At 37.3% G+C, this 19,642-nt stretch overlaps 1 protein-coding gene across 8 annotated transcripts in view; it reads left to right on the forward strand.

Moving 5' to 3' along the window:
• BCLAF1 (BCL2 associated transcription factor 1) overlaps positions 1-19,165 on the forward strand; it is a 29,328-nt gene extending 10,163 nt beyond the window's left edge. For 6 of the 8 annotated variants that reach the window (XM_075413978.1, XM_075413977.1, XM_075413976.1 and 3 more), the window contains 10 exons: positions 503-1,408; positions 2,887-3,558; positions 3,672-3,841; positions 6,567-6,672; positions 7,586-7,670; positions 8,423-8,598; positions 9,763-9,943; positions 13,254-13,400; positions 15,030-15,239; positions 15,377-19,165. In XM_075413978.1, coding sequence (XP_075270093.1) covers positions 503-1,408; positions 2,887-3,558; positions 3,672-3,841; positions 6,567-6,672; positions 7,586-7,670; positions 8,423-8,598; positions 9,763-9,943; positions 13,254-13,400; positions 15,030-15,239; positions 15,377-15,382 — 2,659 coding nt within the window. In that variant the 3' untranslated portion in view covers positions 15,383-19,165. Of the gene's footprint in view, positions 1-502; positions 1,409-2,886; positions 3,559-3,671; positions 3,842-6,566; positions 6,673-7,585; positions 7,671-8,422; positions 8,599-8,731; positions 8,898-9,762; positions 9,944-13,253; positions 13,401-15,029; positions 15,240-15,376 lie in introns of those variants that run through there. The other 2 variants (XM_075413982.1, XR_012763174.1) reach the window with 2 other exon arrangements.
• The last annotated feature ends 477 nt before the right edge of the window (positions 19,166-19,642 follow it).

The raw sequence follows: 19,642 nt of genomic DNA on the forward strand, positions 1-19,642 counted from the left end.
CTTTGCTGTATCTTGTCTTCTTAGTTGCCTCTGGTCTTTTCATCTTTCTTACTAGTGGACATTACCATCTCCTATAAAAGAAGTGGCTGAATGCTTAGTGCCTCAGCAGCTGCTGTCCACAGGCTGGCATAGTAAATTGGGGGTTGTGTAACTTGGTGTTCCAGGCTGTGAACCGAGGTGGCTGAGGAACTGAATGTCATGCTCCAAAGTGGTGATAATCTCAAATAACATGACAGGACAGGCCACTGAGGCTGGTAATGTCTTAATCATGTGATGCTGAAGTCTAAGTTTCACAGTCCTTAGGAGTATAGACATGTTTATTATAATCCTTTGAGACAGAAATAATAAGGATAGATTGTAGAAGTTACTTTAAGACTGTTAGTCCGCTTCCTTTACCATTCTGACTGCATTTGAGAAATGTAGCATTTAGTGTCAAGGTACATACTTTTTTTTTTTTGAATTCTTCAGTTGTCAGATGTTAATGTTTGCTTTTTAATTTTAGTTCTAGGTCTCGGTCCAGGACGTATTCACGATCTCGCAGCAGGGATCGTGTTTATTCTAGAGATTATCGCAGAGATTACAGAAATAATAGAGGAATGAGACGTCCCTATGGTTACAGAGGAAGAGGTAGAGGGTATTATCAAGGAGGAGGTGGTAGATACCATCGTGGAGGTTATAGGCCTGTCTGGAACCGAAGACACTCCCGAAGCCCTAGGCGTGGCCGTTCACGTTCCAGAAGTCCAAAACGAAGGTCTGTGTCTTCCCAGAGGTCCCGGAGCAGATCTCGTCGATCTTACAGATCTTCCAGGTCCCCAAGGTCCTCTTCATCTCGTTCTTCATCCCCATACAGCAAATCACCTGTCTCTTCCAAAAGACGTGCGTCTCTGGAAAAGCAGGCAAAGAAAACTGAAGGGGCTCCTTTGCAAGATAGCCCTTTGAAAAATAAATCACAAGATGAACAGAAAGATACATTTGAACATGACCCATCAGAGTCTCTTGACGATTTTAACAAATCATCAGCAGCTTCTGGCGACATTTGGCCTGGCCTTTCAGCGTATGATAACAGTCCAAGGTCACCCCATAGTCCTTCTATTGCCACCCCACCTAGTCAGAGTTCATCTTGCTCTGATGCCCCTTTGCTTAGTACAGCCCACTCAGCAAAGGACACACCTCAACATTCCCATTCCATTCAGCATAGTCCTGAGAGGTCTGGCTCTGGTTCTCTTGGAAATGGTTCTAGCCGTTACAGTCCTTCTCAGAATAGCCCATTGCATCACATCCCTGCGAGGAGAAGCCCTGCAAAGACAATCCCATCACAGAGCGCTCCCCGTGAGGAGGCTCGAGTGCGGTCATTTTATCCTGAGGGCGGCGAACAGGAAACTGCAAAAGGTGGAAAGTTTATGAAAAGGTAAGAATTAAATTACAAGCCTAATGTTGCCTCTTAAAATGCTGTCTGTTACAGAGTTTTGACAAAATCATCACTGTGCCTTGTGAAATGCAGTACGGAATACTATGGAATAAACATTAATTTTAGTCTGGTTAGAATTGAGCTTGAAATATATGCCTTTTCCTCCTGAGACGCTTCAAGTTCTTGGCTGTTGGCTAGTGGAGGTAGGCACATGTATCCTTGAGGAAAAATTGGTTTGTGCTTTTCCTTTACAGTGTATTTTCTTATACTCCATTTACTGTTAAGAAAAATCTTAGAGTAGTGCATTAAACTTGCTTGTTTGAAAGTGAATTCTGTTCAAGTATTTTAAAATTTTAGTGCTTCATGTAGTTTGAAGTGAAAATCTTCTGGAATTCTAAAAATGCAGATGTTGTACAATGATTTCTTTGTTAACATGAGCAGCATCCATTGCTAATTATGTGGTGCAGTATGACAACTATGATGCCTTGTCTTGCATTACGTATGAAAGAGGGTAGGTGTTGATGTTCTTGGAACATAATTCTGTTGATATGAAGGACAATATATTGAAAGTTGAATATGTATTTTCCAGTTAACATAAAATTCTTAAATTTGCTCTTAATATGTTTGATATAGTAGTAATTTTCAAAAGTTGTAAAAATCTTATTGACATTAGACTGTTCCTTTTTAATGTGACTTGTACTTCAGTGGATTTCTTATAAAATGAATTATAGTGCAAAGCTGTGACTATGCTACATAGCTTGGAGATTAAGCTTTTAAATGAATTTGTCCAGTCAGTGATGCATTATGTAAAAATACACTGCTTAGAAGATTGAAAATACAGGTTAGATGGATTAGAGTAGGTGAACGTATTAAGACCTATGTGAAAATAGTGTATAGATAAGGCAGTGGCTGAAATAATTAGTTGCTAAGTGTGTTTCTGTGTTTAGGAGAGCTGCCTCCTTAAGGTTCCCTGTTCCTTGCTTGTACAAAATGTAGCGAATGCATGAAGCCTGTGTCAGATTTTGGTATTTTCTTAGAAATGTGCAAGATATTAAAAATAATTCATTTTTTTTTTAGTACTCCTTTTAACTTTTTCACAAAAAGACATACAAATATGAATTGCAGTCTGAATTATCGAATTTCATTTGAATTTGGTGGAAAAAATGACTAGTGTAAGAGAATCTGAAACTGGATACCAATTAAGAAAAAACAAACAAACCACGAGCTTTTTTATAAACTCAAGCAGAGAATTTCTAGATGTTCTACAGAAAGGCATTGTATTGTTCAGATACCTCCAGTAGTACATAAATGACAGTGGGTATAGTGTTAATGGTGTGCAAACTGTTGCATGCTAAAGTTGAATTGCTCAGAGGAATGTATTCTCTTCTTCTTGGTGTGGAATTGACACAAAAGAGGAATGCAAGTGAACTGGAGTGAATGCAATCCAGAGTTATGAGTCTCTTCTTTGCTATCCACAGGTACACAGATGAAGAGTCTAGAGTATACCTGCTTGATAGGGGTAATACCAGGGAAAAGGAGGCCCAGAAGGAGAGAGGATCAGAAAAAGGGAGGACAGAGGGAGAAAGGGAATGGGAGGAACAGGAAGCTTTAGATTTTTTCGTTGATAAAGAGACTGGGAAAGAAAAGTTTAATGACTCTGAAGGGGAGGACACAGAGGAGACAGAGGATTACAGACAGTTCAGAAAGTCTGTCCTGGCAGATCAGGGTAAAAATTTTCCTACTGCATCTCACCGGAATGCTGAGGAGGAAGGAGCCAAATACAAATCTAAAATACCGATCAAGGGCAATAGAGAGAGCGATGGATTTAGAGATGAGAAAAGTTATAAGCTTAAAGAGACTGGCTATGTAGCAGAAAGGCCTAGTGCAACAAAAGATAAGCACAAGGAAGAAGACAAGAGTTCTGAGAGACAAACGATGAAGAAAGAAACTCAGTCACCTGAGCAGGTAAAGTCTGAAAAGCTCAAAGAACTCTTTGATTACAGTCCCCCTCTACACAAGAATCTGGATGCGAGAGAAAAATCCACCTTCAGAGAGGAGAGCCCACTTAGGATCAAAATGATAGCCAGTGACTCCCATCGTCCTGAAGTTAAACTCAAAATGGCACCGGTACCTCTTGATGATTCCAATAGGTAAATTATTCCACTTTACAGTGTGGTTCTCCACCTGCCTGTAGTGTCATTCATTTGTATTTAAACTAGTGGTTTCTTTTTGTGTGTCTTTTTTTGTTGTTGATGCATTTTAGACCTGCTTCCTTGACTAAAGACAGGCTGCTTGCTAGCACACTTGTCCATTCCGTCAAGAAGGAGCAAGAGTTCCGATCCATCTTTGACCACATTAAGTTGCCACAGGCCAGCAAAAGCACGTCAGAGTCATTTATTCAGCACATTGTGTCCTTGGTTCATCATGTCAAAGGTATGTATTCAGTTTATTGTACCGAATACACGTCTGACAACTTCATTTAAATCTGTTTGCTGTCTCTAGTACCTGAAGATTTCAGCCCTCTTTTAATGTGGATTTAGTCAGACTTTTCCTTTTGAAGTACACATAAAAATAATTGGAACAATAATAGCCACAGAAGTTAGTATCAAAAAAACCCTAAGTAATGCAGAGCATAATAGCACTTATAGTATGGTTCTGGTTAAATTTTTGAGCCTAAGTAGCATATAAAGTTTGAAATTTTTCAGTATAGTTTAGACATACTACATTGGTCAATCTTTTCTTATTTGGTTTCATTGTAATGGCTCTAATGTACAATTTTATATTGTATTGAAATGTGGATTGACAGGTGTCTTTTGCACTGTAAATACAATGGCATTCCTTTTGGAGCACCCCTGTGCTTATTTCCAGGATCTTATTAGAAGAGGTTTTTTTGGTCTCAAAATCGTAAGAGTTAAAAAAAAATTGTGTTCTAAATGGTACTAAAATACACCGTGATATTTCATTTTATTCCTATTTGACAGTATTGTAGTGCTGGAACCAGAAATTTTAGTTACAGGAACTTGGGAGTGGCTAAATAAACCTATGTTAAATGAATTATACACCAGTTTTTTTCTGATTTAACAGCACTGGCCGTTGGTTACTATAAGCATCCCCAAAAACCCAAACAAAGAACAAAATACCCAAACAAACAAAAAAAAACCCTAAAACACAAACCATCAAAGTAGATGTATTTCATTTAGATCACATAGCTTGTCAAAGTTTTCTGATAGAAAAATAGATAATTCCTTAAAATCCAGTGAGGATATGTGGACAGTTCCTTAAGTGCTTTTTTTCCATAGCATTTACTTTATTTCACTGGGCTGTTGTCTTGTTCTTGTGTTTAATGTGCTGAAATAATGTGGAAAAATTTGCTGGTGGAAAACAGTTTTGCTGTATCATACTACAAAGGGAAGTGCTTAATTAGGTGACTAATTTCAGCATATCTGTCTGTAAGCATTGTTTAAGATACTTTAGCTTCTAAAATTGCAAAGATATACGTACTAGAAGTATGTGCTAAGTTTCCCTTAAAAGGCTTATTTTGTTGGCAAAATTCAGGTTATTAAGGCCAAATGGTTTCCTTCTTTGTAAATAATTTAAAATGAAAGTAATAGTCAACAAGAATAATTATGATACTGTATTAGATTTAAAAAAAAATTGTTACTTGGACACCTGTTTAGAGTATAATGATCTTTGTTGTGGAAGTATCTATTTTATTGACCTGTAAAGAGATTTAAGGCTCAATCCAATGAAAGCTTCCATAAGTTTTTGCTTGTATGGTACATATGTAGACTGTAGGTGAAATAATATTCCTGAAACTCTCACATGTTGATCGCAGAATAGACTGTTTTTCTGTAAACTTTTGTATGTTAAAACAAATACCTGGTAAATGTAACACCTTAACAGCCTATCTGGTCAAGTTATTAGAATATGTACAGTTATAGTTGGTTTTGAAAGCAGAACCTCTCTTTAAGTTTCAAATTTACTGTGGTCTGTGATCAGATTTTAGTAACTATCTTGACAAATTGAAGTTGTGTTCATTATTGGTGTGATGCGACCAGTCTGAACAGCTCTTTATTAATGTAGAGCTGAAAATGCCCAGTGATGTTTTCTTTTTCATTGTAACTAGGTCCTGGAATGTGTTTTGAAATGGCAAAATCCATGTTACAAAAGTAAAATAGCTGTTGAAAGATACAGATGCCAAACAGGCACAGTTGAACCTTCTGTCTTCCTGGCAAAAATGGCATAAAAACAGAGTTGCTAGCTCAAATTCCTGTGTTTGATGGAATTATGATTGAGGCACTACCCTTGTAGTGGCCGTTTCAAGTTTTAATGGTTGGTTATGAGACAAATACTGGATGCTGGGCGGTAAGTTGATACAGATGTATGTTGACCTGTTAAGCAGATAGCTTGCTTCATATGTAACATTTCATAGCTCATGACTCTATGTATTTCTATATTACATTTAAACACATTTGTTGAGCTGGTTTAGAAACTGAGTTTTGCTGTTGCTAATTTAACTGTCTCTGGAGGAAAAAAAAAATTGTCAGAGAAGTTGTCAAGTTTGCCAAGATGCCAGATGCTTAAATGAATTTATTTACGTATAGGTGTGTTAATTGTCTTGGATCGTTTATCATCACAACTTCAAATCAAGAAATTGTATTCCTTTAAGAAATTACTTGTTAGGTCATTTGTGTAGTTATTGAAGCATATGTTACTTAGTGTTTTCACTGAATTAATTCTTATTTTGAGTTAAAGATGACATGAATAGTAAAAAGTACTTACTGCAAGTATTTGTGACTCAAAGTAACTTCATTTTCTCTTATGGGCAAAGTATAAAATAATTGTTAAGAAGTTGCTCCTTTCTTTCATTAGAGGAAAATGTCATCGAAAATGAACAAGTCCAATCAGTAAATGATGCTTGAATTAGATGTAATACAGTCATGGCATAGTTATAAGTAGACTTGCAGTGATGCTGTGCACTGTTACTTTGTTTGGGTTACAGAATGTGTAAAAATAGGGAAAACACCACATTTGCTTGTCCTAATAGATTTATTGAAAATATTGTGGTTTTGCCTGCTACTTGCCTTTCTGTCAGGAGTGAAATAGCTGTCAGTTGAATTAAACTAATGAAACAGTGTTTTTCTATTGTAACCAACAGAGCAATATTTCAAGTCAGCTGGAATGACCCTAAATGAGAGGTTCACTGCATATCAAAAAGCTACCGAAGAACACTGCACCCGGCAAAAGAGCCCAGAAATACATAGGTATATGTTAACTGCATATATAGATGCTTTGTGTTTCATATCATGTCTGCTAATATTTCTTTTGGGAACCCAAAATATTTTCTCTAATCTGTGTGGAGTAATCTGTCAATTTCTGTGTAAATACAAGAAAACCCCACCAAAACCCCCTTCTGTAAAAGAGAACTCATCTGAGCTAAGTCTGGCTTCATCTGTGGCTTTGTAGCAGATGTCTTCTCTACCTCCGTATCTCATCTGGGATATATTTACTTTTCTCACATGCAGTGCTCAAATATTGAGGGGCATATGTCTTGAAGATGAAAAGAAGCCCTGTACATGCATCTTTATTCTTCAGTGTGAAATGTTCCATCTCATACTACTTTAGTTTTTGTGTGTGTTAATTTACAGCAGTTTTTTGAAAAATCTGAGAGCCTGAAAGGTAAGAAGGTAGGCATGCAGATGTAGTTTCTGATCATGTGCTATAGTTTTATGGTGCAGTGTACTATATTTGTGTTGCATGTGAGGATATATTATTTCCATATTCAGTATCCAGCTTTGTAAGTTTTAACTGGTAAACTGTTTTGACTTTACAGCAGAGTATCGTAGTGTTGATGGGGGGGTGGATTTTCAACTGGCTGCATATATTGATCTTTGGAAATAACTCATTGAACATTTTTTGTGTCTTCAAAGCTGTACTTAAACTGTTAAAAATCAAATTACGTATTTTCCGTATTTGTGTTTTTAGCATGCTTCACACAGAACAGAACCAAGGTTTTTAATTTTTAGTCTGCTTTTGTATTCTGATGGTGGGGCTTTATGTGCAAAAATGTTTGTTCTGCTGAAAAATAGCCTTCTTTCTCAGTTTTCTGTTGAAAAGAAATGTGTGAGGCCATTAACAGTCCAGTATGGCAAGACACTGCTTTTATTTTACATTTAGGAGGATTGACATCTCTCCAAGTACCCTGAGGAAGCATACACGTTTAGCAGGTGAAGAGAGAGTCTTTAAAGAAGAAAGTCAAAAAGTAGGTTCTACGTATACATCCTGTTTGTATTTCTAAACTTAATTTATTGTGTTTCCCTTTAAATCTGAACAGCAGCTATGTGTATGAAATACAAATAGAATTTGTATTTATCATGTCTGGAGTACTTGTATTTAGAACAATTTTTTTTCCTTTCAGTAAAATGTGTTACCAAGAAGCCAGTTCATGCAGCATGATTTTGCTATATTGATAATGTGGAACATACGGTCAAGTCATCTTCTTCCACCCTTCCTTTCTTCTTGGACATTTCTGGACCAGTTTTGTGGCACTAAGCTGTCCAAGAACAAAGAATAGGGGGTAGGGGGGAAGTACTGAGGTGGTCAGTGAGTGGTATGGTTGAATTGCAAAGGTGCTTGTGCTCTGTTGAAAACAGTTCACTGCAAAAAAATGAATAGCATTCTTCCAAACCATGTATTATGGTCTGTCTGCATCAAAAAACAGATATCCCATTGGCTTGATGACAATACTTGTTTGCAAGTGAAATTCTTAGCTGTTTGTTTTTGGTTTTTTTTTTAAGATCTAATTGTTGGGTTTTTTTTAAGATCTAATCATTGCATGTAAAGGGCGTTTGCTTAAAGTCAATTTGTGTGCTGAAGAGTTTGTTGAAAAATAGGTGAATTCTATCTCACTTCTCTGAAAATTGATGCACAACTTGCTTTTTCATTCAGATTCTCTTTTGAATGTTTTATTTCACAATTATGTTCCTAAATATATATATATATATATTTTTACAGGGAGATAAAAAATTAAGGTGCGATTCTGCTGATCTTCGGCATGATATTGACCGACGTAGAAAAGAGCGAAGCAAAGAGCGAGGAGACTCAAAGGGTTCCAGGGAATCCAGTGGGTCAAGAAAGCAGGAGAAAACTCCAAAAGATTACAAGGATTACAAATCTTACAAAGATGACAGGTAAATATTTCAAGTCTCTGTATAGGTTTTTAGCTTCTAATTAGCCTTTTGTAATTGTAAGCTTAATTGCTTTCAATTTTCAATGTATAATGGCACATTTAAATTTAAACAATTAAAATTATTTGTTTTACAGCAAATATGTATTATCTGTCTTTTACACGGCTTATGGTGGATGAGGACAAAAACTTTGGAATAGCAAGCTAACACTGAAAAAAAAAATGACAAATTAATCTGTCCTATTATCCAGGCTACATCAGGAGGTTGGACTTCAATGCAGTACATTTCTGTAAACAGTTTGTGTAAGAACTTTGGTTCGTTATGCTTGATTCCGCACTTTTTCAACTCATAACACCCAGAGTATGAGAATCTTACTGATACTTAGGTTTTAACATGGGTGAGAAGGGGAATTGTTATTTTTGTCTAAAGCCAGTGGGCTGTTTTTAAGAAAAAAAAAATATGTTAGCATATCTCTGTGGATACTGTGTAGCAAGTGGTAAGAGTTACTTCAGGTATGACCTTCCTTTGAATAGACTATTAAAATCTTGTAAATCGGGTGAAATTAGTACCACTGTGGGGTTACTAGAAGTCTTGTTGTAGGAATATTTTTTTTTTTTCCCTGCTTTGTACTGGATATACAATGAATTTTCACTTATGCTTCCTGTTTCCCATTTACTTTCTGATTTTGGTATCCACATTATCTTCCACTGGCTAATTCCATGCAGCCATCTACGTAGGGAAGCCCACACTGTGTTTTTTCAACAGTGTGCAAACTGAACTATATAAAGTTACTGTAAAACTTTGCCTTGAGGGTTTTCTTCCCTTCAATTTCTGTTTTTCTGCCTGAGAAGAAAGGCAGATGTTAAAAGTAACAGAATCTCTTCATGTCATCAGAACCTAGAAAAAATGTATTTGTAGTTTGCAGACTGCTGCTTTCCAATGTACTAGCAGTGATTTACGTTTAGTGCATTTAAATGTCTAAGAGGAGGCTGGAAAGTGGAATTTTACTTCACCTTAACATCTGAAATACGTAACATATATGTGACTCTGTAACCAGAAGGGGGATAGTTTTTCATAAAATATAAGGAGACCCCTTTTAGTATAGCATGTTGCAGACTATCTAGTACTTTTGAAATAGCACACAGTGTATCTTTTTTTATTTTTCAGTAAACAAAAAAGAGATCAAGACCGTGCTCGGTCCTCCCCATCTTCCTCCCGATCTTCTTCCTCATCCAGTTCTCGAGAAGAAAAGGATTGCAAGAAAGAAAGAGATGAAGAGTTCAAAACCCACCACGAACAGAAAGAATACTCTAGTTTTGCAGGAGTCAGCAGGCCAAGAGGCACCTTTGTAAGTTGCGCTCTTATTCTTCCCCCAAACTATGAACACTTTGCCGATAGTAATAGTATAACAAATCAAATGAGGAAGTGTTGTCGTGACTAATGTTAGGCTAGATTTCTTTCATAGCAGTGACTCATGAATTCTTGTGTGTCACTTACCAAACCTGAGAAGTTGGGGGTGTTTTTCCCAGCACTGCCCAGTAGCAGTTAATTGGTTTGTAAAGATGCATTAGCATCCCATTAGAGACCCTGTGGTGAGGGTGGGGAAAACGATTTGTTTGTTCCTTGGTCTCTCGTAATTATGCTGTTTCCTGGCAGGATCTGAAAATTTACCTTTCTGTAAAGATTAAATCTTGTGATCTGTTACCTTTTAACTCCCTGTAGGCTCTGTTTTTGTCCTGTCATTTTCAGTTTGGTTTTGCCCTCCTTTGTGTGTGAAGCCCATAACTTGTTAAACAGAGAATGGCACATAATTAAAAATACACATCAACCTTGAAACAGCTGTATTAGGAGAGGAGATGGTATACTTGTTATTTTTCAGTGGGTTTTTTTGGCCTGGACTAGCCACAGTGAGCACGAAAGCTCATTAATTTATTTCTGGAATGTGTTTTAGCATTGTGATTTGGAAAGAGACATATTGACTAATATAGTATTCTGAAAAATTTTAAAGTTAAGTCACATGTTAGTGTAATTACTGGTATTTAATTGGGAAATACAGAAGCATTAGGAAAAATTAAGAATCAGTAAATAAGTCCTTGAAAAGATAAGGAACACTTGAAAAAACAAACAAAACCAACCAAACACCCACCCCCCAAACCCAAACCACCACCAAAAAAACCCCTCAAAACAAACTACAAAAAAAGCAAGTTCCAGGAGTAAAAATGACAAATAGATTTACAGTAATGGGTAGGAGTAATTTAATTCTTTCAGAAGAATTCCTTCATGTAGCCTGTAATTAAGACTAAATAATGCTGAAAGGCATTGTTTGGTATAAATGTACATTGAGTTGTTTGTAGTGGTGTAAAAAGTTTTGAACTACACACATGGGTGTCTGAAATGCATGTGGGGCGTGCAACATGTGAGTTAAGGTTTGAATCTTACATTTAAACAACTGTAGCTACGTAGAAGAAAATTAGAAGTTCAAAATTTCTAACACTGAAAAGGCATCATTCCCTCCCTTGTTATTTTTTATATAATTATACTAAGGAATAGCTATGTGGCATACATGTATAAACCCTTGGATGGTGTAGGCATCAAATACAACAATATCAGCACAATGTCTAGCTATACCAAGCTAGTGGCATTGAGTTGAAGGAAAGTAGAGCTTAAAACCCCCTCTCCTTTCAAAGAGAACCAGTTAAAGAAAACTGATTAGTGCAAGCCTTATTATTTATAAAACCAGATAGTACATACCATGAAAGAGGTGCCACTTTACGTGAAATTTAAGAAGGTATGAATTGGAAACTCAGTAGACTTCTACTACTATAACTACTGGCAACTGCCGGTTCTGACTATGCAGTAGTGACTGGTTAATGTTCCCTAAGGGCATACATGGTCACACACACGATTATTGGTGAAACTGTGTCTGAACAGGAGAATCTAAATAAACCAACCTCTTGACTCAAGGCCTCTCTCTAGGGAGTTTGGATAGTGTTGAGATATACACACTGGCTAGTGTAGGAATGTCTTTGCAATTCAGGCTAATAGTGTCTGTGTTCCAGTAAATAGGCTTTGCTTTTGGAGTAAAGAAAATGTTTTGGTTGTGAATCTTCCCCGAGGCAGGAAGCCTTGATACACTGGGAGAGCATAGCTTGCTGGATAGGGGAGACTTTAATGTAAGCTAAGCTGTCAATCTCATGTTAAATCAGCAATGATTTTTCACTAACACATGCTGATAGACTATAACGTTTAATTCTAGGCTTTTTGTACATTAACATTATGATCAGTTTTGAAGTAGGAACACAGAAATAAGGATAAGTAGAATCTTTTAAAAACACTGTCGTCGTTATCCAGCTCCTAAAGGATTCTGTGTGTAATAGTTCTAAAAGGAGTTTTCTCTTTTTATAGAAAATGTACTCTGTCCTTTTTGTGACTGTCTTTCCAGTAAGTAAGCCCATAAAGATAACACCATAGTGGGTTTCACCTCCCATATTTCTTTGCCTGAAAGATGACCTGGGCTGGTTGGGGCGGTAAGTGCTAATACACTGTTGAGGAAAACTCCAGATATTTTTCTCAAAGCGAATCTGATCATAGGACCTAATACCAGGAAATGCTGAGCTCTTGCCCTTTTTTTTCCCTTATCCTGTCATCAGTTTGTCTCTACATCATTCCCTCCCCGCCCCCAACCCTGTGGTGCTCCTTGTTGTGCCCTAATTTTGTAAAGGTTTCAAAGCTATTGGAATTAAAGCATGTGGTATTTCCTTTCTTACACAGTTTTCTTCAGGTGATAGTCTGTCACTTTCCAAGTGATTCTCGGAGCAATTATCTTTTTGTTGTTGTTTGCTTGGTTTTGTTTGCCTACAGCATATTGGATAGGTATTGTGAGCCTTTTACGATTTTTTTTTTTTTTTCAGTCTATTTGATTTCAGAGTAGTTTTACAACTGTCCACCATAAATTCTGCATTAGAAGTGCTGGAGCTTTGTGGAATTAAGTGCATAATACTTCTCTTCTAAAAATTTACGTGCTGAGGGAACTTCTTGCTGTGAAACTTTTTAGCCTAACATTTTAAAATCTTGTTAATTCGTTATAAAGAGTATTTAAGACACTAGTTTTCACTTCAAGCATTGCTACTCTGTACAGTACATACTGCTGACTTTTTTTGAGTAAAGAATTTATTAGTCTGAAAATTAATATATGTTGTATAAAGTACCTTTCTAAATCTCAGTTGAAAATGGTTGAGTGACATGAAGTGGATATACTTATTTGAAAACAGCATTGTTTGTATGTATTCTGGAATAATTTTCTCATAACAGATATGACTGACTCTATAAATGACCTTTCTTCTCTCCGCGATAGTTTTCTCCCTCTTGCTATGTAGATTTTCTGTTTGTTGTTGTCTCTGAACAGCTTCAGAAGCTTCTGACCTCTTATTGCAACAGACTGGTTTACCAGCAGTTAAAGGAAATTTCTTTTTGGTGGTTGTGGGTGAATTTATGCCAAGAACTCAAATGTGTGTCAATTAAGTTTAATAGAATCTTTATTTCAAAGTGAATGCTTATAATTAAGCACAGAAAGAGCGTTTTCAGTAGTGGAGAACTTGAACTCTTTCTTCTTTGTGGTGTTCTGTGTAAATGGATTAAATGATGTTTTGGTTAATCAGTTTCGAATTAGGGGCAGAGGAAGAGCCAGAGGAGTCTTTGGTGGAACAAATACTGGTCCCAGCAACTCGAATACTACTTTTCAGAAGAGACCGAAGGAAGAGGAATGGGATCCTGAATATACCCCAAAAAGCAAGAAATACTTCTTGGTGGGTGTGGAGAACTCGGTATCTTATGCATGCTTTTGTTTTTTCAAATTTTCTACAAGCTTATAAGTAGCATACATGTAGAGACAGGGACTTTAATTGCTTAAGCTTGAGAATATCGGAGTTGTTGTAGTGCCTGGTTTTGCTTCTCTTGAGTCTTTCTGCAGTAGTCTGGCAATAACTGTGGCCTGACACAGGATTAATCTCCAAAACTTTAATCAGTGAATGGGGGAGAAGGCAGGCTTAGGCTGAAGTTATTAAAACCAAATATTAAACCAGGATGACTTGTGCTATGTTTTCCTGGATTTATGTCTGTGTGGCATTTGAGCTTTGCCTTAGATTTGTCTGGAAGTCTGCAAAAGTGGAAGATCAGGAAAAGTTGACAGTATTTGTGAAAGTATGTAGGCTGACTCTGTTATTAGCAGTCCTTCTGTTCTTAGTTGAGTATGGTGACAGTCGTAAGAAAATCACCTTAGTTTTGAAGCCTTTTTCCCATCTGGATTATGAATGGAGGACTGTTGATGTAATGGCACAGTAGGCAGTGTAGTATACTAAATGTGTCTGTTCAGTTGATTTCCTTAACGATGCAGACTTCTAAGGGTATTGTTTCACCATTGAAAAATGTTTCATGAAGATTAGACCTTCTCCTATGGCATGATAGTTTGTCACAAATATGTGAACATGTAATCCAAGAAATAATGCAATTATAATTTGGATGTTTGTACAAGTTCTCCTCTGTCTCCCTACACATACAAACTTGTCTGACCTATAAGCAGAAAGAGATGGGATAATCCATTAAGAAGTTCTGTGATAGCTAGAACAAATAACTAACTGTAGCTATTAAGCTTCTCTCATATCTAAAAATGTTTTTTAATTTCAAAAAAAAAAGCCACCCTTTAACAGGTGTGGTATGTGTTTAATAGTTCAGATTTCTTTCCAAATCACAAGTGAAAAAAGTAGATGTTGAAGCAAGTGTACCTCACTCTTCTAAATATAAACATTTTTAATATTAAATAATTGTCTGTAGAGTTCATGCAGTGCTTGGAATGATTGTCAGAAGACTTACCAAGCTCCGTAAGGCTGTATTTAGTAGCAAGATAGCAAACTTAAAGCTTATTAACCAGAGAAACTCAGCTGTTTGTTTGTTTGTTTGTCATATTTAAACTGTTTAAACTTCAGTTGCTGTATGTTAGACAGGTGAAGCAGGGTTTCTGAAAGCTGTCTTCAGTTGCCTTTCTTTAATAAATATAAAGAACATCATCTCTAGCACATTCCTAGAGCTTCTTTCTTAAAATCTCAGATATTTTTTTTTTTTTCCCCTCAAAACCAGTGAGTAATTCATCCTTCTGAGTAAAGATAAGTGACAGGTAACTTCCTTGTTACTCACAAACATTGGAGTAGACCCACAGCTAATAAGGGCTCTTAAAATGATTTTATTGTGGTATTAGTTATAACGTAATGAATCGTAAGGGTATACTTCATAAGGTATTCTGTAGGTTATGATCTGAACTGTTAAAAATTCTCTTAATTGTTTTTTTCTATGTATAGCTTAAATTTGATATAGAGTACCCACATTTAAGGGATGCATCTAAGAGGTATTCTAACCTTATTCTTTGTCTGGCATTGTTGTAGCATGATGACAGAGACGATGGTGTGGATTATTGGGCCAAAAGAGGAAGAGGCCGTGGTACTTTCCAGCGTGGCAGAGGGCGTTTTAACTTCAAAAAGTCAGGTAGCAGTCCAAAGTGGACACACGACAAATATCAAGGGGATGGCATTGTGGAAGATGAAGAAGAAGCAATTGAGAATAATGAAGACAAGGACAGACGCAAAGAGGAAAAGGTAAACAGCTCAGTGAATTGCAGATTCCACAGTTTATCTTGCAATATCTTAATTGTGTGGGTGTGCGGGGAGATCACTTTAAAAGGTTTTGGAGTTTTGGTGATTGTTTACAAGAAGACTTTCCTTTCTTTCCACAGGAATAACCCTGGAAGAAAATTGTAGCTGAAAGAGCAGCTCTTGCACCACCTACACCACATTTTTAATATGTTTTTTTGTTGTCAAATGAATGTAAGCATTTTACTTAAATTTTACTGTTGGAAAGTAGTTTAGAGGGATTGTTTTTGTTTTAAGCCTTTAGAAAAAAATCTTGATATAGTAAACTATGTTAATGATCGTACAGGTAGAAAGTAAAATATTTGTAACAACTTTTAAGAAATTTTACTGTTTGTTATATGCAGTGTAATTCTGCTTTGTCCAAATATATGGTCAAGTACAACTCTAAAAGTTTTGATTCTCCCCTATGTCTGTGTTTTATTCTGAAGTAAACTTACAGCTCTGCACACCCAAAATCTTTGAGCAGCATTTTTTTATAAACTGATTACTACTTCTGTGTTACCTTTTTAAAAGAAGTGTATAAGAGTGTAAATACTCAAGTGAGTTTCAAGTGTATTATTTCCCTTCTGGAATGTGAGTTATAGAAACCTATTTCCAAGTCACTGCTGCTAGAAACTTTAAACAGATTTGAAAACTGGAGTTCCTTCCCCCATCTCTGTAGTTATCTCAAAACTACCTACAGCCAACTTAATTCCTGTAGCTTGTGTCTAGAACAGATCAGTCATGTTATGGATACCTAGTGATTTTCTTTGTCATCAAAAGATGCTTCTCTTGTTAAGGGTAACTTGGTACAATTAAGGTTTTATAAACCTAGGGTTTAAACTCACTGCAAGAAAAATATGCTATCTGTGAAGCAGGAAGTACAAGTGGCATTTTCAGGGCCACTAGTGATTATAGTTTCAGCTTTCTCATGACAGCTTAATCATCAACAGAACACTTAAGAAACTGGTGGCAGTATCAATCTAGCTTTTTTTATCAATTTTAGTTCCAGTTTGTTAGAACTGCCTCTTCAGTTTCTTTATGTGGACTTGCCTCTCCAGGTGTGTAATCTGGCAAGAGAAAGTCTTCAAATCTTCTGTCACGTTTACAGCCTTGAGTGAAACTGGAGTGGTGGGATGGGGAGAGACAAAGTGAAAAACCACCACAAAAGTCCCTGAAAAAGTAAAGCAAGATATTTTAAAACTGGAATCAGTAAAAATACTTCAGATACACTAAACATTTCTATAAAGTGTGAATTCCATTACTGTGCCCTGGAGGTACATTTCTTTACTATACCACTTTATACAATGTAAATTGGAAGTTACAACTCGATGGTAAAAGTTAAGTTAGCAAAAGGTCTCACACCTTTTAATGAATCTTACTTGCTTCAGTACTGATTTTTTAAATAGCTGTGCTTCTAGTATTTTTGCAGCCAAAGTGCAGGTTAGTCTACAGTTGTTTTGGGTTTTTTTAAAAACAAAAACCACAAACCCACAAACTTAGTTTAGCGGTAGGTATACTTTTAACCTACAGAATGTTAAGGATGACAGTAACGTACTTGAATTACGCGAACAAGGACATTGTGATACAAGGCTACTTAAGTTTTCTGTCTTGGGCTGCTATAGATAAAATAAATCTTAACTTTATATGGAGGTAATAGTGTAATGTTGTTCTCAGTTTGCCCCTTACATAACATCTTTAAAAAAATAGGGAGGGGGGGCGGAAGCTTCGGTAGAGGTGTTTGTAGTAAATACATATATAATGTATGCCCTGTTACTGTCTTTGCTGTTCAGGCGTAGTTAACCATCTGCCCTATCCAAATTAAACACTAGAAGGCAGAAAAATATAGTACTGTTACTAATCCTAACTGCACTTGAGGAAATTGTATTTCAGATTGCACTAGTTTGCATGCATCTGCATAGAAAGGGAAATAGGATCAGTATTTGCCCTCTAATGACAGTTACTAAAGGGTCATTCCTGCATTATGTTTGAGGAAGTTTACACCGTTACGTGTACAGTGCATCTTTTAATAGCTGTTGAAATGTAAAACTGACTATTCCTTGGACTTTCTGGCAAATCTCACACAGACTTTGTGTCTATTAAATCAAAAGAAGCAAGAAAAGGCACAAACCAATAAACTCAGCAGCAGTGTCAGAGTCTGTCCTAATGAAAATTTAACATCAGTCTGAAACTAACAAATAGGACCAAGATGTACTTGAACAATCATAACCTTAGAACAGATAATCTCTATTGCCTAGGTGAAGTTGAAAGTGGATTGTTGTGGTCTGCGTGTCATAAGGCAGGATAGTTCCTGCATGATGCGGCAGATATAAGTTTTCTGCCTCAGTTGAATGTCCAAGGAAATCTGGTAGAGATTGCTTTGATAATGTTCGGTCCTACAGGCCTATCTGTAGGTCAGATCATAAAAATCCTTTCTTCATTATCCTTAATTTCAGTGTAGTTTATTAAAAATGCTGTTTGTTGATTACACAAGACATGGTGACAGCCATAAATTATTTTAAAAACTGCTTGAATTAAGATAATACGGCGGAGGATGCTAGTTGCAGTCTACCAGAGATCTATAAGAAACAAAAACTAAATGGAGTTTAAGTGTGTTTTTGTTTTGTTTCTTTTGCTTATGTTGTTTTTTATCCAAAACTAATGCTTCAGTACTTACTAGTCCTTCAACATGAATAGTTAATTTTCACTGTCGTGGTATGGAAAAACATGTTTTGAGGTCATCATTAGATGCTACTGAAGGAGTTGTATGACTGTTGTGAATGGAAGTTCAGTGCGTTTTGCATTTCTCATGTTAGAAGTTAAAGACCATCGTTAGTGTATCTGTAAGGAAAAAAAATCCAAGCATTCTACTGATATAAAATGTTTAACCACATCTTGAGTTCAGCAATTCATTCTGGCTCCAGCTATGCAGCAGTTCCTGGATCTGCTTGATCTCTACGTGGTGTGGTTATGAAGTTTGAGGTTTTCTCTGCAGTTCAGAGAAAATTAGACATCCATTTTGCTAGGGGGAAAAAAAAAAAAGAATCCAGTAGGTATACTGTTAGTCTAGACTCTGTGCACTCATTCAGTGTCTTGGTTTGGAATTCAATCTCACATCATTTTCCCAGAAGTCAATCAGTAGCATGACTGCAACAGCGGGCAGCTATGTGTGGTGAAAGCCTTCCTGCCTTGGTAGTGCTGTGTTGCTGCTTCAGAAGAAGAGCCGTTACCTAGGTTTGATTTAGCTCTGGAGGTAAAGGCTGCAGCAGGAAGTCTTAAGCCCCTGTCAGTTCTCCTGGTTTCTTAAAGCTGGCCTGTCACACGATCCTTTCGTCAAGCAGGTCCTGCAGGTCCCACTGTGACTGCTCAGAGCTGGACTTGCTGACTTGAGGCGTTTTTGTGCGAGTTCCCAGCTGGCGCCTCCGGTTCCAAAGCAGCGTGTTACTGGTGTGGCGCAGTCAGACTGAATTGCCGCAGTCCTGCTGTTGCCTTTGAGACCCTGCCTCTGCCTGGGTCTGTGGTAGAGCTGTGTGCTGCTGTTCCATCTGTCTGTACCACCCTTTCCCCTCCCTTAGAAAGAAGCTGTTGGAGGAGCAGGTGAGAGTACCTTGTGTGTTAGTAAGCAAGTACTGTAGTGCAGTTTTTCAAAATACCTATTAAAAAGTTTTACCATTCTTCTCCTCAAGCTTAAACCCTCCTAAGGCCCCTCAAAGGCTTTATGCTCTTACTATGGCTTGTGTTACCAGTACTGTTCCTCCTTTGTGTTTGGTCTGAGAGAATCAATCCACATGATGAGTTAGGGGTAGTAGTAACTACAAGAAAAGGCAGTTAACAGTTGCAATGCAACTAAGTGTTGCAGTTATGGGATTTTGTTTGTTTAGAAACTGTTGCTCAGACACACCTGTAAATGCAAATAAAGAAAATGTCTAACGATCCAGTTTATCTTAATTTCTGGAAAGCTTTGATGGGATTAGTATGACTGGTAACAGTACAGCTAGGCACTTGAAAGAATTTGTAGTTAGGAGCCGATACCACTTCCCTGCGTATCTGGAGTTACCCTACTGGCTTTCTTGAAGATTTCAAAGTTTCTTAAGCAAAACAGTGGCAATTTTGGCAAGCACGATAAAAATCAGATAGCCTCTGTGAAGAGCAAGTACAGTCTCCGAAGCCAGGGTTCTGGGTTCGAGGTGAGCTCAGCGCAATGAGGTGCTGCCGCGTAGCTGGGCGCTGTACCCGGCTGCTGCCTTGCCTTTCAGTTCTCGGAGGGAAGTAGGGGGACGTTTGCTACGCCGAGGACCTGAGCTGCCCCGTGTCCGCTTGGCTCCTTGGCACCGACCCGCCCTGGCTTCACGCACGTCCGGTTGCCCCAG

Source organism: Opisthocomus hoazin, chromosome 2 (assembly GCF_030867145.1).
Source record: "Opisthocomus hoazin isolate bOpiHoa1 chromosome 2, bOpiHoa1.hap1, whole genome shotgun sequence".
Lineage (NCBI taxonomy): Eukaryota > Metazoa > Chordata > Aves > Opisthocomiformes > Opisthocomidae > Opisthocomus > Opisthocomus hoazin.